Source organism: Archocentrus centrarchus, chromosome 2 (genome assembly GCF_007364275.1).
Source record: "Archocentrus centrarchus isolate MPI-CPG fArcCen1 chromosome 2, fArcCen1, whole genome shotgun sequence".
NCBI lineage: Eukaryota > Metazoa > Chordata > Actinopteri > Cichliformes > Cichlidae > Archocentrus > Archocentrus centrarchus.
In genome coordinates, this window is record NC_044347.1 from 18,905,064 (window position 1) to 18,930,258 (window position 25,195).

A 25,195-nucleotide genomic window follows, 5' to 3' on the forward strand; every position below is an offset into this window, starting at 1 on the left:
AAACTGCGTTCCAGAACACTCATCCAAGAAATACAAACAAAACAAACAGAGGAGACAGGTGTCTGAGGTCATGCAGCCGTTATAAAACAGAAAGAGATACAGTAGGATAGGTAGGTTCAAAAAAATCATCTCGTACTGTGTTCATTATGAACACCTTACGAGGTTCCAAAAAAACACCTCAGCAAAGCAAATAGCACATTTAAAACCTGGAGAGCACTGGGGTGGAGAGGGGAGGGGCTGTGCCAGTGGAGACGAGTAAGCCAGGATACTGTGATGACAAGCCAGCTTCCTCAACAAGCAGTTCATAATAAAGTTTATGATAAGATGGTACAGTCAGCCTTAGTTGCCAGGATACCAGTTTATACAGATGCTCTACTCCTCCGCCTCGTGGAGTAGAGCATCTGTTTACATAACATCTCCAGGAGATGATTTAGATACACAGACATCCAAGGCCGTCTGGGAGCCAAATTTCAAATACTACAGTTGTTTTGGTCCAGGCTGTCATAACTGATTGCTGACAGACCTTACAGTTTTCTGGTTACCTCTCAGGCGAAAAATCCGATCATCCGAATTTTTGGTTCTACTCCGCCACGCAAAACAGACACTCAAACACTCCTCCAGATCTAATCCATTTCGATTCAGCTCTACTGAGTCTGACTGAGTTTGTACTGTTTCTGCAGCCCTCATAGGCAGCCTTGCTAGGGCCCAAACAGCTGCCCAGAAACCAGGTATCCCCAAGTCCAATTCGGGAAAAATCCTGGTATCAATATATATGCCACATCCACACAGTGGATGTGGCATATAACATGGTTACTGTTAGAGCCATTTTTTTTGTTTGAAATAAAATGTTTATTTATGTACATAGATTTTATATTTGAGATTAATATTTTGCAGAATTTTAGGCTTATTTAGACACTTAGGAATTATCGTATGCATATTTAGTATTATACGAATTAATTTTGTATTTTTGAAGTTTTACCTAGATGCTAAATACTGTGGTGCATTTTGATTGGCTATTGGTTTAATATAAAACCGTCAGGACGCATGAAGAACGTCAGTGGAGAAGCCCCGAACCCTAGGAGCACCACAGTCTTTTGACCATCACGTTTCAGATAGATATTTAGATAGGAGTTTTGAATTCATCTTTTGTTTTGTATGATTTTCAGTTACTATAAAGAAAGACATCAAACTCAGGTTTTGGATTCAAGACTTTTATTTCTGTTTCGTGTCGCGTCCGAAAGTACTCAAGAGGTTCATGGCTAGTGAGTCTCCCGCACTCACACTCAAGTCAAAAGACTGCCCATCCACGAGGCTGCATTACCAAGGCGAGTGGAGGACATGAGAAGTTGGATGCTGTCAGCTCAGTAAGAAGACAAAGCCAACTGAAATCGCCTTCCAGGTTTGAGAGGGACTGGAACAGTAAAAGAAATACTTCGACTGCAGTGCTGGCTAAAATAAGCTTTCCCTGGGTCAGGTATGATATTCTCTTCTCATTTTCGTTAGCCTGCTATGCTAGTTAGCGCGCTAGCTATCCTGCTAAGGTGACTGTGCGAAATCTCCAGTAAATGCCCAAAGGATTTCCAGCTCAGAAAGTCATTCATGTTCATGCCAAACGATCTTCCACAAGTAGTACCTCTTTTCACAAGTGTCTGTGAATGTGCTGGAAGAGTTTAGAAGCTGTGAGGAATTTCGAGAATCGTCACAGTAAATGTGTGAAGCTTTATCGGTGAAATAATATGGCTGAATTCAATGCTGAGTCAAACGCGGATGCGCTTGCGCTTAGTGACCAGAAGAGGGCACCAAAGCCCACGGAAAGGGCAGTGGAGGAGAAAATCAGGAGATTGAGAGATGAGAGAAGGGGAAAGTTGGCAGAGTTGACAAAGCAACGAAATGAGATTGAAACGTTGAAACAAGATGAAGGCAATGTTGAAAGCTTACAATGGGAAATTCTACCTAAGCTAGAAAAATGTTGTGGAGAGTATAAACGTCTTAACGAAGAATTATGTGAGCTTATGAGTGAAGAGGAACGAAATACTGATCAAGAGACATTCCTAAGCAGATGTGAGGAATTAAATGCATACATAAACGAACTAAATGAGTGGATTGAAAATGTGCACACTTATTCTCATGAAGAGGAGGATAATGTTACAGCACAGGATAGTGTTTCGGAGACTTTCACAGTTAGGAGTCGTGCATCTCAGCGATCTAACACCAGTTAAGTGCGCTTGAGACTCAAAGCAGAGCACGAAGCACTGCTGAAGCAAGCAGAAGCAATGGAAAAGAAAAAAGAGCTTGAGGAAGAAGAAATGCGTTTGAGAGCAGAACAAGCACGTTTGAAGGCAAAAAAGGATCAGTTAAAGCTTGAAACTGACATTGCTGCTTCACAAGCTAAATTAAAAATTTATGAAGAATATGAAGAAGTGCAGGAATCTGTTTATGATTTACTGGGCCCAGTAACAAAGCCTAAAGCTGAATCTAGGTATTTGACAGAAAGTAAAGAGGAGTTTACTAGTCATGATTATGGACACATTGGAGGTGCAAAACCACGATATGATGTCAAGCCTAAATCAGCTGCGCCAGTTATCTCTTCACGGAGAGGGCAATCATCAGGAAGGCAAATGACTGGCAACACTCAGAATGCCAATTCTGCTGATGACCTGTATCGGGTGCTACAGCGTCAAAATCAAGTGACTGAAATGCTCATCAAGCAACAGAGTCTGACTCAACTGCCTCACAGAGACATACCAGTATTTACAGGAGATCCTCTGACATACAGGTCTTTCATTAGAGCTTTTGAGCACGCTATCGTTAGCAAGACGGACAGTCAGCAAGATCGCTTGTATTACCTGGAACAGTTTACGAGTGGGGAGCCACTTGAACTCATTCGCAGTTGCGAGCACATGAGACCAGACAGGGCTTACAAAGAAGCCAGAGCGTTACTCAACCGTCATTATGGTGACGAACTGACAATTGCAAATGCTTATATCAAGAAAGCAATGGATTGGCCACAGATAAAGCCAGACGACAGGAAAGGATTGAAAAATTATGCCTTGTTCCTGATTGGATGTAGTAACACAGTAAGTGACGTGGACTACATGGACGAGATGAACAATCCTACCACTATGAAGAGCATCTTGTCCAAGCTTCCATTTAAGCTGAAAGAGAAATGGAGGGGCCATGCCTATGATATTTATGAATAACAGAGAAGAAGAGCCAGATTCCCCGACCTGGTGGACTTTGTGTATCATCAAGCCAAAGTCGTCAATGACCCACTGTTTGGTGATATCTTGGACACCACCGCAGGTAAACAGGTAGACACACGGAAGAAGTCCAGCTCAGGAAAAGGTGAGTCAAAGCGAAGCAGCTTCGCTGTAAATGTGACTGCTACTGAGAAGAGCGCCCCCAAAGGCCAAGCTGAGAAGAAAGCAGGTAAGTCAGGCAGAGCTTTCCAAGGTCCCTGTTTGTTCTGCAAGAAGAACCATGCACTCAGCGCGTGCAATAAGATCAAAGAAAAACATCAGAATGAAAGATTTGACTTTTTGAAGTCACAAGGGCTTTGTTTTAGCTGTCTGACAGCATGACACCTATCCAAGGACTGTAAGAAAAAGAGCTCATGCCCTGAGTGTTCCTTTAAGCATCCTGCTATCCTGCACGTTGTGAAGGAAGAGTCCACACAAGAAAGGAATAGTGCAGAGGACAGCGCATCGAGTGCAGCTGAAGAAACGAACGCTCTCGTGTCAGCAGGATGTGGAAGATGTGACCACATTGGGGCCGGGAACAACGCATGTATTCTTCCCATCGTACCTGTGCAGATAAGACACAAGAAGGGCTCAAGTGTAATCAAGACGTATGCGTTCCTGGATCAAGGAAGCACTGCAACTTTCTGTACTGAGGACTTGGCGAAGAAATTGAACGTCCGAGGAAGGAAGACAGAGTACATTCTTCACACCATGTCACAGGAACAGAAAGTCAGCAGCTATGTCCTAACAGATCTGGAGGTGAGTGGCTTAGATGGACAAGACTACATCAAGCTGCCCAACGTATACACACACCCTGACATACCTGCAAAGAGAACCAATATACCACAGAAGAAAGATTTGGAAAAGTGGTCTTACCTGAACCGAGTCCATCTTCCAAAACTGGAATCAGAGATCGGCCTACTCATTGGTTCCAATGCTCACAAGGCTATGGAGCCATGGGAAATCGTTAACAGCCGAAATGACGGTCCTTGGGCCGTGAAGACTGCGCTAGGGTGGGTGTTGAACAGACCTGTCAGCAAATGTCCAGAGAAAGAATCCGGTAGTGCTGAGGTACAGAGTTTCTCAGTGAATCGCATCTCTGTTCTGAGCATAGAAGACATGTTGATGAGGCACTATGAGGCTGACTTCCCCGAACGCCTCTGTGAGGACAAACAAGAGCCATCACAACATGACAAACAGTTTATGCACACTGTGACGACATCAGCACATCTGATCGGTGGACATTACACCATCAAGCTGCCTCTGAAGGAAGACTCTGTGAGGATGCCATGCAATCGTGGTATAGCTGAGCAACGGCTCAACTCCTTGAAGCGAAAGTTCATCAGAAATGCAGACTTCTTTCAAGAGTATAACAGCTTCATGAACAACATCCTGGAGAAAGGCTACGCCACCAGAGTCCCAGATGAGCAGCTGAGTCGCAGTGATGGGAGAGTGTGGTTCATCCCACACCACGGGGTGTACCACCCGAAAAAGAAAAAATTGAGGGTTGTGTTCGATTGCGCGGCAACATACCAAGGAGTGTCGTTGAACGACAGCCTGCTATAAGGCCCGGACCTTACAAACACGCTAATTGGAGTGCTGCTGAGGTTCAGGCAGGAGCCTGTCGCACTGATGGCGGACATCGAATCCATGTTCCACCAGGTGCGGGTTCCAGATGAAGACGCAGACCTGTTGCGCTTCCTTTGGTGGCCAGGCGGCAATCTGAACGAACCAGTGGAAGAGTACAGGATGTGCGTGCACCTATTTGGGGCCACGTCGTCCCCCAGTTGCGCTTCATATGCGCTCAGGAGAACAGCACAAGACGCAGCCACAACTACTTCACCAGAAGCCGCAGAGACAATCCTCAAGAACTTCTATGTGGACGACTGTTTGAAGTCAGTTGCCACTGAAGAGGAAGCTGTGCATCTTGTGAAGGAGCTGACGAAGTTGTGTGCCAGTGGCGGGTTCCACTTAACCAAGTGGGTAAGCAACAGTAGGGCCTTGCTGTGTTCCATTCCTGGCAACGAAAGAGCAGCTGAAGTTAAAGATCTGGACTTGCAGCAGGACGAACTACCAGTAGAACGAGCGTTAGGAGTGCAATGGTGCACAAATTCCGATAGCTTCAAGTTCGGGATTCAGCTGCCTGACAAGCCATGCACAAGACGAGGCATCCTTTCGGTTGTTAGTTCGGTGTATAACCCGATGGGTTTCTTGGCGCCGCTACTCCTGCCCGTCAAGCTCATTCTGAGAAACCTTTGCAAAGACAAAACAGGGTGGGATGAGGAAATCCCGCAGAAGCCACAACAAACATGGAAGAAGTGGCTAGCAGACCTTGACAAGCTGTCGGAGCTCAGCGTGAGCAGATGTTTCAAGTCCAGCTCATTCGGACTAACCAAGGTTGCGCAAATCCACCATTTTTCAGACGCAAGTCAAGATGGATATGGGGTTGTGTCATACCTCCTGCTGACGAATGAGCAGGAACAGAAACACATTTGCTTCTTGATGGGAAAGTCCCGAGTCGCTCCGCTCAAACAAGTTACGATCCCAAGAATGGAGTTGACAGCTGCCATGGTCTCAGTCAAGGTTGACCGGGTGCTGAAAGAAGAACTCCAAGTTCCCTTGACACATTCCATCTTCTGGACAGATAGTACGACCGTACTAAGGTACATTGAAAATGAAGCTCTTCGTTTCAAAACGTTTGTGGCTAACCGTGTCTCTTTCATTAGAGAAGCCACCACAAGAGCTCAATGGAAGTATGTCAACACCTCCCAGAACCCAGCTGATCAAGCTTCAAGAGGCTTAAAGATCGAAAGTTTTATGTCAAGCGACAACTGGTTTCAAGGGCCTAGCTTCCTGAGCGAGCCAGATGACTGGCCAGAGCAACCTGAGCAGTCTACTTACCTGTCAGAAAGTGATGAAGAGGTGAAGACATCCGCTGCTGTATCATGCATGAATCCAGTGGTCGACAACACAGATCCAGTGAACCAACTTGTGGAGTATTACTCTAGCTGGTACAGACTAAAAAAGGCAACTGCTTGGATTCTGCGCCTAAAAGAGATACTGCAACACCTGCGTGAGAAAAGAAAGGAATTAGAGAGCGCTGTGAAAGAATCTGAACATGACACAGGGAAACACAAACCAATGGTTGAAGAACAAATGAACATCTGTAAAAAGAACCTGGAAAAGCGAATGCTCACAGTTAAAGAGTTATCCAGAGCAGAAATGGAGCTGATCAAGTACAGCCAGAGACAGACTTACGCTGAAGAAATAAAAGCTCTACAGCAAGGAAACAAAAGTGTGAAAAGAACCAGCCCAATTTTTAAATTGGATCCATGCCTGCTGAACAGATCAGCGATGCCTGAGGAGGCCAAGCATCCTGTCCTTCTGTCGAAACAGCACAGAGTAGCCTACCTCATTCTCCACCATACACACCTAGAAACCGGATGTGGCGGCAGAAATCTTGTCCTGGCAAGATTATGACAACGATACTGGATACCTAGAGCTAAGGCAGCAGCCAGAACAGTGATCACAGAGTGCAACCTCTGCAAAAGACTGCATGCAAAGGCTGGGGAGCAGAAAATGGCAGACTTGCCACAAGATCGACTGCTACCTGACAAACCGCCTTTTACCAACACAGGCATGGACTACTTTGGTCCTTTCGAGATAAAAAGAGGACGAGCCAAGGTCAAACGATATGGAGTGCTCTTCACATGTCTGACAGTCAGAGCAGTGCATATAGAAGTTGCATACTCCCTCGACACGGACTTGTGTATCAACGCTCTGCGTCGGTTCCAAGCCAGACGAGGCCAAGTATCAATCATTCGTTCCGACAACGGCACTAACCTGGTCGGCGCAGAGAGGGAGTTGAGACAAGCCTTGAAAGAACTGGACCAGACCCGCATCAAGGAAGCTATGATGCAGAAGGGAGTGCAATGGCTGTTCAACCCGCCTGCTGCATCTCATCATGGCGGCATTTGGGAACGTCAAATTCGTACCGTGAGGAAGGTCTTACGCTCTGTTGTGAGGCAACAATCATTAGACGAGGAAGGACTACAGACCTTTCTGTGCGAAGTTGAGAGCATCATCAATGGGAGACCAATTACCACCAACACAGATGACCCCAACGACCTTGTGACCCCAACGACCTTGAGCTGTTAACCCCAAATCATCTACTCCTGTTGAAGGCGCAACCCAGCATGCCACCTGGTGTGTTCAGTAAAGATGACGTCTATGCGCGGCGGCGCTGGAGACAAATCCAGTACATGACGGATTTATTCTGGAGGAGGTGGACCCAGGAGTATCTGCCACTTCTGCAAGAGCGGCAAAAATGGCTTGGATTGAAGAGGAGCTTCAAGGTTGGAGACGTCGTCCTTGTCGCGGATCCATCCCTGGCTAGGAATTGCTGGATGCTGGGCAGAATCACCAAAGTTATGCCTGACTCCAGAGGGGTGGTCCGAAGTGCTGAAGTCCGGACGAAGACCAGCACCATCCAAAGACCAATAACCAAAATTTGTTTATTGCAGGGAGAAGAATAAAGAAAGAAGGGAAAGACTTACCTGAATAGACATATACTTACCTGTAGATAAAGAAGATTAGACTTACATGAAACCTGAAAAGAGAGGAGAAAGTTAATGATAAGTTAATGGTGTAAGATATGTTGTAGAAGAATGGTAATGGCTCTGAGTTTAAGTTTAAGTTGATAATTGCCATGCTAAGGCCTAGTCAATTAGGGGCCGGGATATGTTAGAGCCATTTTTTTTGTTTGAAATAAAATGTTTATTTATGTACATAGATTTTATATTTGAGATTAATATTTTGCAGAATTTTAGGCTTATTTAGACACTTAGGAATTATCGTATGCATATTTAGTATTATACGAATTAATTTTGTATTTTTGAAGTTTTACCTAGATGCTAAATACTGTGGTGCATTTTGATTGGCTATTGGTTTAATATAAAACCGTCAGGACGCATGAAGAACGTCAGTGGAGAAGCCGCGAACCCTAGGAGCACCACAGTCTTTTGACCGTCACGTTTCAGATACGTTACGTTATGGATTCCCCATGGGAATCCATAACGTAACCAGCCGGGTGTGTAGTCGGACCAGAGGAAAGAGGGTTCCCCTGCTTTCCTCTGGTCATGTTATTATTTCATGAAAAATATTACCTCATCTATAAAAAAAGTGTTGATGGTGCAACAAAAGGTTGGAAAAGCAAGAAACAGCTTGAGGAACGTTTGGCAACAAATTAGCTTAACTGGGAACAGCTCAGTAACAGAACTGGTATAAAAAGATGTTAGAGAGGCCGAAACTCTCAATGCATAACATCATGAAAACACTCTGTAAACCTTTTTGTTTATTTCTAAAACATTTACAAAATTAAACTCTATTTGCTTTAAATTTGAAATGTTTTTCTTCAAAAAACTAAATAAAATTAAATGGCTCTAAATTTTCTACTATCAGCTCAAGTTAATGACGTCATGTGTCTCGGTGCTTCTGCATCCTCAGGATGAGTAACTGAAACTGTTACAGAGCTTAACGAACATCATTGAGACTGAAAGCTACTTTCAGCTTTCTCGTCTCAAGGATTCAGATGCAGCTCCACAGGAGATTTCTCTCTACAACTGGAATTGAACTAGCAACCACTCACCTGTCAAGCAAATGTGTGAACAACACACCATGGAGACACACATTGTTTCAAGCCTGTCAGTCGATTAATAAGAATCTTGTGACACATACAGACAACAGCCCACGTCTAACATTAACAAACAATATCACAGGAAGAGGAAACAACAAAGGTAAATAATAAAGTAATGCAGAGTAATGAGCTGTTATGGTTTTATTAACAATGAGGATAAAAACAAACAGCGAGCCCCTCAGTCAGCTGTGGAGGTGCAGGATATTTATTCAGTACTTATTCTGAATATTTTTTATAGGTTCTTTATTATTATCAGTAGTAGTAATGGTAGTAGTGTTCAGTATGTCATCAAGAGTGGTTAAAATGACCTGACTGTGATGATCCCCTTTGTGGAAGTAAAACTAAACTGAATTACAGAAACAAGTTCTCAAAAAAAGTTTATTAGATCAAAATTACACCTAAATACAGGAAACATGTCTCAATAACACAGTAAAATAAATTAATTAGACAATTATGCAGGGAAATATGAAACAATAAAAAACTATTATTTCAGCAGATTTGTTCAATTGTAAAACTGTTACATGTCTGATTTCTTCTAAATTTGCTATTAAATTTGATTTCATTATTTCATGTGATGCTGTGAGGCTGCAGGACGAGGACACAACACGCAGACTCCAGAGACTGAACGAAAACTCTTAAACAGCCTTATTGCTGGGAACACACTGAATAACAGAGCAGATCCAAATACAGGGAACTCAGACTGAAGAGGAAGCAGGGAACACACAGTGTAAGGAGCTGATGATGACACGACACAACACGGGAAATGCACACAACACCCACAACACACCAGGTAATTAGGGAGAAACCACCAGGGAACACAGGTGATCAAGGAAGCAAAATCAAACACAGCATGCAAGAAACCAGACACATCACAATAAGACAGGAAGTGACAAACACTGAGACAAGATGGACCAGAACAGACTGGACATGGAAAAGAACAATCATAAAACAAGGAGCCCAGACAACTCAAAAGCAGAAGAATATATCACACATAAAGACAAAGAAAAGAACTAGAACATAAATCATCTCAAATCCAAAATAGCAAACTCATAAAACTCAAGGCCCTGGATCCAAGACCCAGGCACCATCACGATGTAGCAGGACAGTTTCTTTCTCAGTATTTTGAGCGCTTTCAAAGCATCACACTGTGGCTGGACTGAAGCTTTAACTATGGCATGAATTCACACTGTACCAGAGCACATGTCACACAGCTGTGAACTGTACATGTGTGAAGACACATTTATTTACACAGAGAAGAAAACAGTGTTAAAAGCACTTTGAAAGAAAGATGTTTGTCCTAAAACTGATGAAGCGATAAGAGAGAGGCCTAAGAAAAAGAGAACAATGGTCACAGAGCTCAGTGATCAGTGTAACTCCCTTTGTGTTTGTACAAAATCCTCAAGTTTTAGGCTGTTTGTAAAATAATCTCCTGAACATACTGTGAGGAAATATCTTGATGGTCTCTTTCACAAACCTATAAGCCTGTGTTTTAGAGTCAGGCAGTCAGACTATGTATAAAAATGTCTGTGATTCCTAAAGAGCTGATGTAATACTTTTGTTAAACTCCTTGAATTAAAGCAGAATGTCTGCAGTTCAGTCACATCTTAACTGTAAGATTTAAAATCCACTGTGGTGATGTATAGAAGCTGCCCACCAAGTTACTGACCTAACCATGTTTTAACTGACCCCTATCACAGTGATAGTAATGTATAAGTGACAGAGAGACTTCATTTGATCAATTTATTCAAGGATGGAAATATTTTATCTCAAATATTTTTGTAGAAAAGAAAAGAAAAGAAAAGAAAATGCAACTCTAAGCAAAGAATTGCTCTGACAGCATCACTCTGTAGCTGGACTGAGGGCTTATTTACAGTATGAATATGACTCTGCCAGAGTTTATGTTTATGCCACAGACAGCTCTGTATGTGAGAGGTTCACAGCTCACTCACACATCAGCACAAGTCCTCTGTTGTTTGTGGTTTCTGTATATGAAAAATACCTCTGACTTGATTCACACATCTCAGTGAAACTAGAAAACAGCTTGTTGTTCAGTTTGATCGTGAACAGATAACTTGTGACTTTTGTACAAACAGACTTCACATGTCCAGCTTCTGTGAGGAGGACTGAAAATGACGGTAGCTGTAAATTAAAGCTCAAAGTCATAAACTGACGTTCAGGAGAGTCTCGATCCTTTCCAGCTGCTTCTGGTTCAAACTGACATCCTCTCGCTCTGTGTAGGCCATTTATAAAAGACACAAACAGAATTAAAGTACAAAAAAATGTTGGTGCTGTGAAAAATGTACATAAATACAGAATGCAATTATCTGCACATCTCATAAATCCACATTTACTATAGACCATAGAAAGCATATGAAATGTTTAAATTGAGACATGTTATTATTTCATGAAAAATATTACCTCAAAAAAAAAAAGTGTTGATGGTGCAACAAAAGGTTAGAAAAGTAAGAAACAGCTGGAGGAACATTTTGCAACAGCTCAGTAACAGAACTGGTATAAAAGGCCGAAACATCATGAAAACACTCTGAGAATCCAGAGAAATCTGTGTGTGCGAGGAACAAGGCCAACGGCTGCTTGCAGATGTGCAAAGGCACCATCAATGCTGAAACTTGGTTTATTTATATTAAAAATACTGTCAGTTGTTTGGCACACTTACTCACTGTAAAGGCAGCAGTGAATAACAAATACCATCTGCATGGCACTGTGGTTATTTGTCCTTACATTTGCATTTTGTTTCCTATTCACAAACAGAAGTGTTAAAGTTTCTTAGAATTGGTGCACTGGTGACATTGGTGTTGAGGTGGTGCTACTGAAAACTGAAGCACAGAGAGCTCAGTGTTATTTGTTCCACTGTGACAGAAGTGAACTGTAACCTGAGCTGCAGTAGACGTGATCTCTGCTCATTTCTCGTCTTCACTCCTCATTGGGTAAGAACTTGTTTCCTTGCACAGCTCACACAGTGCCAGCTGTCATTGATTTCTCTTTAGATAAATATTCAGTCAGATGAGGTTCATTCACCTGGCCACTGTATGAACTCACTGCAACAAATCTGATGTTTCAGAGAATTTCCTTCAGTGAGGATCTTCACCGACTGCTGCCTCAAACAGTCGAATCCTACAAACATCGTGGCTGCTCAAGCCAACAAACCACTCTGTAGCTAAGTGAAAATCAGGGAAAAGGTGAGACATCTCTGCTAGTTGTTGCTTGCTATCATCTGATTTGCAGTATTAAATGTGTATTGTAATTGTGTAGACATGGTTTAAATGATAAAATGTTTCTGAAACAAAAATAATTAATAAAAAAAAGATGTGCGCTCATTCTGTTTTTCTTTTTCTTTGCCACAGAAATACAATGAAAGCTTCCATTTTCCTGTTGGTGGCGCTCTCTGGAGCTGTGCTCTGCATGACTGACATACGTGTAGAGAAATTCAAAAACCAGCATATCATCAGCAACGTCCCACAAGGAAGGTGTGATTATCTGATTAAAGAAAGGCACATCAGAGATTATGATAACAACTGTAAGTCAAAGAATACCTTCATCATTGGTAACTATCAGCAAGTTAGAACAATCTGTAATCCAGATAATTATGTTGGCCCTCCCAATTTTTATAGAAGTCCCAGAAGTATGGACATTCTGCATTGTGAACTGAGCAGTAGAGCAAATGATAATCCTTGTAGTTACCAAAACAAGAGGATGAAAAGGCAAATTACAATTGCATGTGATAATATCAATAATTTTCTTCAGCCTGTACACTTTGAATGTTGTTGAGCTGTTGTGTACATGCTGTGATCTTTAAACATCACTTCATGATGTTGCTGTGGAGATGCTTTTAAAGACTTTAAATTTGCTTAAAGTAATAAAAAAACAAGGAACTGGTTTCCAGTGAATGTGGAAAAATACCACAATCACAAGAGTTATGGCAGCGTCCTTTAGACTTCACTTTCTTGTCTCACTTGCTTACAAATGGCAGAAAAACATGTTGCTGCTGGTAACTTTGTCAGTCTGGACTGAGCAGGCGAATGTTTCCTCTGCTCATTTGTTCTCCTGGTCATCACAGGTCAGTGATGCGTCCAGAACCAAAAAAAAAAAAGAGAAGAAAAAAAAATGCATAAATGAACACTGTTGTCCTTTAGCACACTCCCACACAATGTAACCCTCCAGTTCAGTTATGCTTATAGCTGCTGTGCATTTGGCTAATTTCTTCTATGTTTCGAGTGTTTATGCATATTATGTTTGTAAAATGTGTCAAGTCAGTCTGAGGTCGTTCGTTAGCAGCAAACTTACCGAGAGAAGAAAACCAGAAAGTACCGTTAACACAAACGTTAGTGAGTACAGTATATGTGGATGTAGGCTTCTTCCATTAAATTGATCCATTAACATGATAATGTGGGTTTCTTTCTGTATTTGTTTATGGAAAAGGATGTATTTTCTTTTGATTCTTTTGTGTTGATACTGTTTGATTGATGGTGAACAATAGTGGATGAATTTGTGGATCTTTGCTTGTTCTTGTGTAATAAATTCTGGCAAAACTGGCCAGCAAACAGCAGCACGTTTCCTCCTGTTTTACAGAACTGTCATCTGTTTTCACGCCCACTGTTACAGATCCTGTTACACATGCAGTCTTTTATTTTACGAAGTTACCTGATAACTAACCTGGACGTTTCACTCTACTTTAAAAACAAACAAACAAAACAATTTAAACAAAAAAGGAAAAAGTAGACCCTCTTTCAAATCTAAATTTAAATGATCTGTTCATAAAGTTAGATAAATACAACCCGAGATGAACAATAACACATGAACTAAGATAAAATCATTAAATGCACCTGATTAAGTGATGATCAGTGAGTGTGAGCACCTCTGTAAGAGCAAAGGTTTGTGTTAACCTAATTTCACAATCAGCCACACCTCTGTCATGGTGCAGGACAGTGCAGAAAACTAAGCAGCTTCCTCTTCTGGGTTAAACTCATTAAGAAGACACATAAGACACAAGTCACTGTGGCAACACACTGCCTCTTCTTCCAGTGCACTTCTAATGAGGACAGTTGACAACAAATGTGTGTTTGCTGTTTTCTAGAGAGCAAAAGAAATTTTTGCTTATCTGGGGCTGGGTCATGGGGGCAGCAGACTAAGCAGAGAAGCCCAGGCCTCCCTCTCTCCACCCACCTCCACCAGCTCATCCGAGGGGACCCGAAGGCATTCCCAGGCCAGCCAGGAGATATAATCTCTCCAGCGTGTCCTGGGTCTACCTCGGGGCCTCCTCCTGGTAGGACATGCCCGGAACACCTCACCATAGTCAGAAACACCTCAACTGGCTCCTTTCAATGTGGAGGAGCAGCGGCTCTACTTTGAGCCCCTCCCGAATGGCTGGGCTCCTCACACTATCTCTAAGGGAGAGGACAGCCACCCTTCAGGGGAAGCTCATTTCTGCCGCTTGGATTCATGATCATATTCTTTCGGTCATGATCCTGGGCCAGTGGCTCAGTGTTTTGTGTCCTTAGGTTAAGTTTTATTTCTCTGATTGTGTTTATTAGTTTTCTTATTGTTTAGATTCTCAGTTTGTTTTAGTTTTGAGTTTAGCTTGGTCATTGTTTGCCATTGTTGCTGTTTAATTGTGACAGTCTTGTGCTTTATTTTTTCCCTCTGTCCTCGTGTCAAGTTCTTGTGTCTTAGTCTGCGTTCCGGTCGCCGTCTATTGTTTCCGGTTTCATTTTGACAGTCATCGTGTATTTGCGTGTTTTTTTCAGATTACTTCCCTTTGTCGTGTCAGTGTAATTTGGTTCGCCTGTGTTCCGAGATGTGTCCACTTCCCTCATCAGCCCTCTTGTGTATTTAAGTCCTGAGTTTCCCCTGCTTGTTGTTGTGTCATAGTTGTTAGGTTCCTGCTGTGTGTGCCTGGCAGTGGCGGTTTCTGATATGGGCGATATGGGCAGCCGCCCAGGGCGGCTTTTCATCTAGGGCGGCATGACCGCCCCCCTCCCCCCAACGCATTGCGATCGCCGCAGCAGCGCCTACCACACTGCTCCACTTGTGGGGTAATGGGCGCCTTCTGCCTGCTGTGTGGTGCATGTAACTTTCTGCCATGGTCTGACAGACAGCGAGAGGAGAAGGGGGCGGGGCAGCGCTGTATGTGTTTGTAACAAGATTAACGCGGAAGCGCATGTCCTTATATTAAAAACTTTTGCGAGATCTCGAATGCTTTTCCGTGTTAATTTTGATACGGCAGCGTCCCTGAGGACGTTGAAAGGATCGGCCAGAGGTTGCCAGCAAAAGTCGCCTTTAATTTATAATTCAGCGGTTACTGTTGGCCGTAACCACTACAAAACTGTACAGGCATAAACAGAGGTGGGCTGAAATTCAGCCCTGGAGCTTGGTTTGGAGAGGCCTTTTATCCGATCGTGCAACGGGCAAAAAATATTCTGACCTGTTCGGGAAACCTCCCGAAGGCCACCACGCCAAAACTGTACAGGCATGAATGAATGAAAGAACCGCGGTCAAGTGAGCCATCAATTCTGAGCCGCGGTCAAGCCAGCCGCAGATCAGCCGCCGCTTAAATTTTCTTGCGCTTCTACCCTAGGCTTTATGGTAATGCTCGTCTTTCGTTGCCAATTTCTGTACAGCGGAACAAAAATAACCTGTAGTTGCTTTTGATTAATATATGTGTTCGCGTTCTGTAAAACACTATGACATATAACAATCACATTTATTAAATTATGGATTTTAAGACAAAGTTGTGGTGTGTGTGTGTGTTTTGGCGAAATTAAGACAAGTACAGCCCCAGAAGTCCTTTTTTTTTTTTTTTTTTTTCCCTCGGCAAAGATGTGTTCCTTTAGTCGTGTGAAACTTGATTTCATTACAGATTTATTCAAGTCTTCCTCATGGCCTGCACAGCTGATTTTGCAGAAATCTGCGACAGGCTCCAGCCTGACAACCCTCCACCCGCGACGCTTAACCCAATAAGCGCAATAGGATGGAAGGATGGATGGATGGATGGATGGATGTGGCTAATATTCATGCAGAAAATCACGAGAAACAATCCCAGGCTCAAGTTAAAGGACTGTACAATTGTAATTATAAATTGACAATTCTGAGCGTATTTAATGAACTCAGTCCAGTGTGGTTGTATTTTTTATAAGTCCATTAAAGCTTATCATTGATAGCTGACATTTTTTGTATATTCAGCTTCTGCCTTATCCACTCTACCTGGGTGTGAAATTTCATCTAAGGCTAGTTAAGGACTCCACTTAAATTACATAACAAATCTGCACAAAATTCACCAAGGTTTGTTAAATATGGAAAATATCAAAATAAATAAATTCATAAAAAATCAGTATAGGAAGCTGACGCAGAAATCTCAACAGATTATCAGTCTGCCTGACCCCCTCTGCATGTGGACCCAGTTTCATCACAAATAACTGCAGGAATCCACACAAATCAGGTGATAAATCCACTCATATTCACCCAGGTCCATGTAATATGGAAAATATATTAAAAAATTCATAAAAAATCAGCATAGGAAGCTGACGCAGAAATCTCAAGAGATTATCAGTCTGCCTGACCCCCTCTGCATGTGGACCCAGTTTCATCACAAATAACTGCAGGAATCCACAGTAATCAGGCGACAAATACACTCATTTTCACCCAGGTCCATTTAATATCGAAAATATCAAAATAAAAAAATTCATAAAAAATCAGCATAGGAAGCTGACGTGGAAATCTCAACAGATTGTCACTCTGCCTGACCCCAACACATTCTGATTCTGATTCTAACACTAACCAAAAATAATGGAGTTGAATCTTTTATGTCTTTTGTTCCTTGTTTATTAAAAGTCTATGACCTGATGACTGCTGAGAGGATTGCAGCTATATACTTTCTGAGGGGTCTGTGGATACCTTTCTAGGTGCGTCCCTGCCCCTGCGCCACCCCCCTAAAACTCATCTGCACTCGCGCTCACACACACACACACACAGACACACACACACATACAGCCTCTTAAGGCTTACTGTGTTCATGTGTGAGGATTTGTATAGACTTTTCTTAAATAGAAATTGACATAGATGCTTCATTTCAATTGCTGTCCTGGCCTTCAATGTCAAGTGACTGCTTTTGTGTGTGTGTGTGTGTGTGTGTGTGTGTGTGTGTGTGTGTGTGTGTGTGTGTGTGTGTGTGTGTGTGTGTGTGTGTTGGGGGGGTGGGGGGACAGGAGGAGGGGAGGTGAAGGACCAAAGGAGCGCCTAATCAGCTTCATGCCTCTTTTATTGATCATACCATATGCACAGCTGTTAAATACCGAAAATGCCGACTGGAGACACAATTTCCCCTCATCGCTTTGGCGCACTCCCTTGTGTGTGACGTCCCTATGATTGCATGTAATGCATACCCACTTTTTGCGCTAAGACTGCTGAGAATGTTGGTAGTTTTTAAATCCAAATCATGGTATATCTTTCCTTGAGGTGTTTTTTTTCTTTTAATTTTTTTTTATGTCAAGTCAAGTCAAGTTTGTTCATATAACAAATTTAAAACAACAACATTAATCAAAGTGGTCTCTGGAGCTTGAAAAAGGCGACTGGACTTCTTTTTGTTTCTTGAAGACGTTTCACCTCTCATCCGAAAGGCTTCTTCAGTTCACAACCAAATGGTGGAGAGACCCAGGTATTTAAACCCCTGTGGGCGTAGTCCCCTGGAGGTGGTTATGACCCTCTATTGATCATGTGCGTGAACACATGTGCCCAGGTGTGAAGGGGGCGTGGGTCATATTTAATCAGTGGTTTCAGTTGAAACCAATTTAGGACTCCGCTCCATTGTTACCTGTGGCCTATTGAGGTCACTGGAACAAAGGTGTGAATGGGGGTTGAGACGTCTGGGAAGGGAGCTCAGGACAGCACTGTAAGCGGGGGAAAGTTGGTGACGTAATCCACCTCCTCTGTTCAATGATGGTTGTTCACAGTGGACATAGATGGCTTCTTTCACTCCTCTTTCAAACCATCTGTTTTCCCTGTCCAAAATGTGAACATTGGCATCCTCAAAAGAGTGCCCTTTTTCCTTCAGATGCAGATGTACTGCTGAATCTTGTCCTGTCGAGGTGGCTCTTCTATGTTGTGCCATTCGTTTGTGAAGAGGCTGTTTGGTTTCACCAATGTAGAGGTCCGAGCACTCTTCACTGCACTGAACAGCGTACACTACATCGCTGATCTTGTGTTTGGCGGGTTTGTCCTTGGGATGAACCAGTTTTTGTCTTAGGGTGTGACTTGGTTTGAAGTATACTGAGATGTCATGCTTGGAGAAAATTCTTCTGAGTTTCTCTGACAAGCCTGACACATAAGGGATGACAATGTTGTTCCTCTTGTCCTTCCTATTCTCTGTAGTTTGTGTTTGGCCTTCATTCCTGTGCATCTTAGCTGATTTGATGAAGGCCCAGTTGGGGTAACCGCATGTTTTGAGGGCCTTCTTAATGTGTGTGTGTTCCTTATGCTTCCCTTCTGCCTTAGAGGGAACACTTTCCGCACGGTGTTGTAGGGTCCTGATCACCCCAAGTTTTACCGGAAGCCCACACACACAGACCAGTATCTCCTCTTTGACTCCCACCACCCTCTGGAACACAAACTTGGGGTGATCAGGACTGAAACCACTGATTAAATATGACCCACGCCCCCTTCACACCTGGGCACATGTGTTCACGCACATGATCATAGAGGGTCATAACCACCTCCAGGGGACTACGCCCACAGGGTTTAAATACCTGGGTCTCTCCACCATTTGGTTGAGAACTGAAGAAGCCTTTCGGATGAGAGGTGAAACGTCTTCAAGAAACAAAAAGAAGTCCAGTCGCCTTTTTCAAGCTCCAGAGACCACTTTGATTAATGTTGTTGTTTTAAATTTGTTATATGAACAAACTTGACTTGACTTGACATAAAAAAAAATTAAAAGAAAAAAAAACACCTCAAGGAAAGATATACCATGATTTGGATTTAAAAACTACCAACATTCTCAGCAGTCTTAGTGCAAAAAGTGGGTATGCATTACATGCAATCATAGGGATGTCACACACAAGGGAGTGCGCCAAAGCGATGAGGGGAAATTGTGTCTCCAGTCGGCATTTTCGGTATTTAACAGCTGTGCATATGGTATGATCAATAAAAGAGGCATGAAGCTGATTAGGCGCTCCTTTGGTCCTTCACCTCCCCTCCTCCTGTCCCCCCACCCCCCCAACACACACACACACACACACACACACACACACACACACACACACACACACACACACACACACACACACACACACACACACAAAAGCAGTCACTTGACATTGAAGGCCAGGACAGCAATTGAAATGAAGCATCTATGTCAATTTCTATTTAAGAAAAGTCTATACAAATCCTCACACATGAACACAGTAAGCCTTAAGAGGCTGTATGTGTGTGTGTGTCTGTGTGTGTGTGTGTGTGAGCGCGAGTGCAGATGAGTTTTAGGGGGGTGGCGCAGGGGCAGGGACGCACCTAGAAAGGTATCCACAGACCACTCAGAAAGTATATAGCTGCAATCCTCTCAGCAGTCATCAGGTCATAGACTTTTAATAAACAAGGAACAAAAGACATAAAAGATTCAACTCCATTATTTTTGGTTAGTGTTAGAATCAGAATCAGAATGTGTTGGGGTCAGGCAGAGTGACAATCTGTTGAGATTTCCACGTCAGCTTCCTATGCTGATTTTTTATGAATTTTTTTATTTTGATATTTTCGATATTAAATGGACCTGGGTGAAAATGAGTGTATTTGTCGCCTGATTACTGTGGATTCCTGCAGTTATTTGTGATGAAACTGGGTCCACATGCAGAGGGGGTCAGGCAGAGTGATAATCTGTTGAGATTTCCACGTCAGCTTCCTATGCTGATTTTTTATGAATTTTTTAATATATTTTCCATATTACATGGACCTGGGTGAATATGAGTGTATTTGTCGCCTGATTACTGTGGATTCCTGCAGTTATTTGTGATGAAACTGGGTCCACATGCAGAGGGGGTCAGGCAGACTGATAATCTCTTGAGATTTCTGCGTCAGCTTCCTATGCTGATTTTTTATGAATATTTTCTGATATTTTCCATATTAAATGGACCTGGATGAATATGAGTGGATTTATCACCTGATTTTTGTGGATTCCTGCAGTTATTTGTGATGAAACTGGGTCCACATGCAGAGGGGGTCAGGCAGACTGATAATCTGTTGAGATTTCTGCGTCAGCTTCCTATACTGATTTTTTATGAATTTATTTATTTTGATATTTTCCATATTTAACAAACCTTGGTGAATTTTGTGCAGATTTGTTATGTAATTTAAGTGGAGTCCTTAACTAGCCTTAGATGAAATTTCACACCCAGGTAGAGTGGATAAGGCAGAAGCTGAATATACAAAAAATGTCAGCTATCAATGATAAGCTTTAATGGACTTATAAAAAATACAACCACACTGGACTGAGTTCATTAAATACGCTCAGAATTGTCAATTTATAATTACAATTGTACAGTCCTTTAACTTGAGCCTGGGATTGTTTCTCGTGATTTTCTGCATGAATATTAGCCACATCCATCCATCCATCCATCCATCCATCCTTCCATCCTATTGCGCTTATTGGGTTAAGCGTCGCGGGTGGAGGGTTGTCAGGCTGGAGCCTGTCGCAGATTTCTGCAAAATCAGCTGTGCAGGCCATGAGGAAGACTTGAATAAATCTGTAATGAAATCAAGTTTCACACGACTAAAGGAACACATCTTTGCCGAGGGAAAAAAAAAAAAAAAAAAAAGGACTTCTGGGGCTGTACTTGTCTTAATTTCGCCAAAACACACACACACACCACAACTTTGTCTTAAAATCCATAATTTAATAAATGTGATTGTTATATGTCATAGTGTTTTACAGAACGCGAACACATATATTAATCAAAAGCAACTACAGGTTATTTTTGTTCCGCTGTACAGAAATTGGCAACGAAAGACGAGCATTACCATAAAGCCTAGGGTAGAAGCGCAAGAAAATTTAAGCGGCGGCTGATCTGCGGCTGGCTTGACCGCGGCTCAGAATTGACGGCTCACTTGACCGCGGTAATGAAAGAGAGCGAGACAGTCAGCCGGGTTCATTCATTCATGCCTGTACAGTTTTGGCGTGGTTACGGCCAACAGTAACAAACGTGAATTATAAATAAAGGCGACTTTTGCTGGCAGTCTCTCGCCAAACCTTTCATCCTCACGGACACTGCCATATTGTAGGAGTCGGTGGAAGGAGACACGAGCAGGTATGTAGTCTCAGCTTTATTAGGTAAACTCACAACAAACTACAACTCCAAATATAACTCCTGCAAAAGGAGGAGTCAAGCCCTTTTATCCTAGGCCTCTCTCTCCCGCCTTTTCCCTATCTATTCCGGTCTCTCTCTTCGCAATAAGAGCTTGGGGCATTCTGGTGTGAAATGTGCATATATGTGGCCACCACACAGGCCCCCCCTGAACACACAGAATGGCAAACAATACAATAATAAAAACAGCAACCATTTTCAACTCAACATAGCAAAAATAAAATACCACATCAAGAGTATCTCCTAGGGGGTTTAACAAGGCGGCCACTACGGCTGTGCTTGGCGACCACAGGTGGTGAAAACGAGGGAGGGGCATAGCCCCGACTACGGCGAGACTGCCCCCTCGCAGGGGAAAAAACAGCAGCTGGGGGCAGGTCCTCCGAGTGAGGCATAGAAACGGGAGGACGACCGCGGCGCGGAGGTTGGGCCAACTCAATAGGACCATCCGGAAACATGTGAGCAGGCTTAAGGCGATCCACCGAAACCCGCTCCTGACGACCTCCCAGCTCAACCAAAAAATCCTTAGGTCCCACCTCTAGCACACGGAATGGACCATCATAAGGAGGTCGAAGTGGAGAACGGTGCGCGTCATGGCGGATAAAAATGTACTTGGCAGACATCAGGTCCTTTGGCACATATGACTGTGGAAGGCAGTGATGCGCCGCTACTGGGGCCAAAAACCTATCATTCCCCGGGAAAACCGGCCCGCTCCTTTTGTCGGCCCCCGAAGCAGATGCACCAGGAAGGAATTCCCCTGGAACCCTCAAAGGCTGGCCCAGGACCAGCTCGGCTGAAGAAGACTGCAGGTCCTCCTTAGGTGTCGCACGCAGGCCCAGCAGGACCCAAGGAAGGCGGTCAACCCAGCTGCTGTCCACCAGCGCAGCCCGTAAGGCAGCCTTCATGGTACGGTGGAACCTCTCGCAAAGGCCATTGGACTGCGGGTGGTACGCGGTAGTGCGATGGAGTCTGCCGCCAAGGTTCTCCGCCACAGCAGTCCACAGCTCAGACGTGAACTGAGGACCCCTGTCAGATGTCAAGTCAAGCGGTACGCCAAACCGAGATACCCAGGAGGAGACGAACGCACGAGCAACATCTGCTGAGGTGGTTGACGCCAAAGGAACTGCTTCAGGCCACCGAGTCGTCCTGTCCACCATTGTCAGGAGATGGGTGAAACCCCGGGAAGGGGGAAATGGACCTACCAGGTCTACATGGACATGTTCGAACCTTCTCTGTGGTATGGGAAAGTGCTCCAGAGGGGATTTGGTGTGTCGTTGCACTTTGGCGCGCTGACAAGCAACACATGAGGAAGCCCACGCCCTGACCTCTTTCCGGAGGCCGGGCCACACAAACTTGGCCCCTACCAACTTAACTGAGGCTTTAACTCCTGGGTGCGAAAGAGAATGAACTGCCTCAAAAACCCGCCGACGCCAGCAAGCAGGAACCAAGGGGCGAGGCCTGCCCAATGAGACGTCGCAAAGTAGGGTTACGCCACTATCCTGAAATGAGACATCTTCCAAACGCAAACTGGACTCGGCCGCCTTAAAAGCCTGAATCTCCGTATCCGTAAGTTGGTCGGCAGCCATGGCAGAGTAGTCCACTCCCAAATGCACAGAACTAACCTGCGCCCTGGACAGACAGTCAGCCACCCGATTACACTTGCCGGCGACGTGCTGAATGTCAGTGGTAAACTCTGAAATAGCAGAAAGCTGCCGTTGCTGCCGTGCAGTCCATGGTTCTGAAACCTTTGCCATGGCAAATGTGAGAGGTTTGTGGTCTACAAAAGCGGTAAAGTCACGGCCCTCAAGCAGGAACCGGAAATGACGCGTCGCGAGAAAAAGGGCAAGGAGCTCCCTGTCAAACGTACTGTACTTTCTCTCCGCATCCCGAAGCTTCCTGCTAAAAAAGGCGAGGGGCTGCCAAGCACCACCCACCCATTGTTCGCACACGGCCCCGACTGCAAAATCGGAGGCATCGGTAGTAAGGGCAACAGGCGCCTCGGGAGACGGGTGGGCCAGCAGGGCAGCGTTGGCAAGAGCAGCTTTGGCACTGTCAAATGCCTGCACCCGCTCAGGTGTCCACTCTATCTCTTGGTTGCCTTTCTTGCCCTTAAGTGCATTGTACAGAGGGTGCATGATGTGAGCAGCCCGGGGGATGAAACGTGTTATAAAAGTTCACCATCCCCAAAAACTCCTGCAGGGGCTTCACTGAGGAAGGGCGCGGAAAAGCAGAAACCGCCTCCACCTTAGCGGGCAGGGGAAACGCCCCTTGGGGCGAAACGAGGTGTCCCAAAAACTCTATGGCCGGCAGACCGAACTGGCATTTAGCTGGATTCACAATCAAACCGTGCTCACTGAGACGCTCAAACAACTGGCGGAGGTGCACTGAATGCTCCGCGGCGGAAGGGCTGGCAACCAGTATGTCATCCAGATAGACGAACAAAAATGGCATACCACGCAAAACGGAGTCCATGAGGCGCTGAAACGTCTGTGCCGCGCCCTTCAGACCGAAGGGCATTCGCAAAAACTCGAAAAGGCCAAAAGGAGTGATAACCGCGGTCTTGGGCACATCACGCGGATGGACAGGAACCTGATGGTATCCCCTCACCAAATCCACCTTTGAAAAAATAGTTGCCCCCGCAAGATGAACCGAAAAATCTTGAATGTGGGGAACCGGGTACCTGTCATTAGTCGTCGCATTATTAAGGCGCCTAAAATCCCCACAAGGGCGCCACCCACCGTCAGCTTTAGGGACCATGTGCAACGGGGACGCCCACGGGCTGTTTGAGCGGCGCACAATACCAAGGCGCTCCATGTTTGCAAACTCCTCCCTGGCTATCGCTAACTTCGCGGCATCGAGACGGCGTGCACGCGCAAAAACCGGCGGACCCACAGTGGTAATGTAATGCTCCACACCATGTTTAGCTACAGCTGCAGAGAAGGTGGGAACCGTGAGGGTGGGAAACTCGGCAAGCAAACGCTGGTACTCATCACCTGTGGCAAGCATGTTAGCGAGGGGCAGGGGGCCAGGACTACCAAGTGTACAGGGGTAGGTATCAAAAGACACAGCATCTATCAAGCACCTATTAGCTACATCGACCAACAACCTGAAAGCACACAAGAAATCAGCGCCGAGTATAGGTACTGACACAGACGCTATCACAAAGTCCCAGTTAAACTGACGTCCCTTGAAACACACAGTCACCAACCTCATTCCATATGTGCGAATGGGGGTACCGTTCGCCGCGTCCAGCAGGGGTCCGTGACATTGTCCCAAGGCGTCCGCAGCTGAAGCCGGCATGATGCTACGCTGAGCACCCGAGTCCACAAGCAGACGGCGTCCCGAAGCAGTGTCCTCAATGAAGAGCAGCTTGTCCGAGCTGCCAGCGCACACAGCTGCTAGTGAGCACCGGCCCTCTCGTTTCCCTGGTGCTGGAAGGTACACGGCGGAATGCAGCGCTTCGCCTTCACTCCGAACCGGCGATGATAGAAGCAGAGCACGCTCTCCTTCCTCCGGCGCTCTGCGACGGCGGCCACAGCACCAGCTTCTCTAGCCTCCGTCCCTTGTAGAGCCGCACTCGGTAAAAGTGCATGCACACCGGAATGCCTGGATGCCAGCAAAATCTTGTCCGCCTCTTCAGCTAGCCCGCGGTAATCCTTGGCCCGTATCAGAGCGGAGCTGGCTAGCGCGGTGCGCACGGGAGGGGGGAGCTGGCGCAGGAACAGATGCGTAAAGAGAAACGAAGCGTCGCCCGGGCCGAGCAGAGCCAGCATGTGCTCCATCAGCTCGGAGGGTTTACCATCTCCCAAGCCATTCAGGGACAACAGGCGATCAGCCCGCTCTTCGTCTGAAAGCTGATAAATCCGCAGCAGGTTCTCCTTCAGCGCTCCATACTTGTTAGCAGGCGG

General features: G+C 44.8%; 1 protein-coding gene and 1 long non-coding RNA gene across 2 annotated transcripts; both read left to right on the forward strand.

Moving 5' to 3' along the window:
- Positions 1-4,871: 4,871 nt before the first annotated feature.
- On the forward strand, positions 4,872-7,117 carry LOC115798882 (uncharacterized). The gene has a single exon (XM_030755878.1). The coding sequence runs from the start codon at positions 4,872-4,874 to the stop codon at positions 6,717-6,719; it is 1,848 nt and encodes a 615-aa protein (XP_030611738.1). The 3' UTR covers positions 6,720-7,117.
- Positions 7,118-11,755: 4,638 nt separating this feature from the next.
- LOC115797069 (uncharacterized) lies at positions 11,756-13,430 on the forward strand. The gene is made up of 3 exons (XR_004021376.1): positions 11,756-11,879; positions 12,014-12,131; positions 12,297-13,430. It is a non-coding gene; the product is annotated as an uncharacterized LOC115797069 (long non-coding RNA).
- Positions 13,431-25,195: the final 11,765 nt, after the last annotated feature.

Bases quoted from the DNA above. Each gene is read 5' to 3' on its own strand.
- LOC115798882 (XM_030755878.1), top strand. From the start codon at position 4,872: ATGGCGGACATCGAATCCATGTTCCACCAGGTGCGGGTTCCAGATGAA.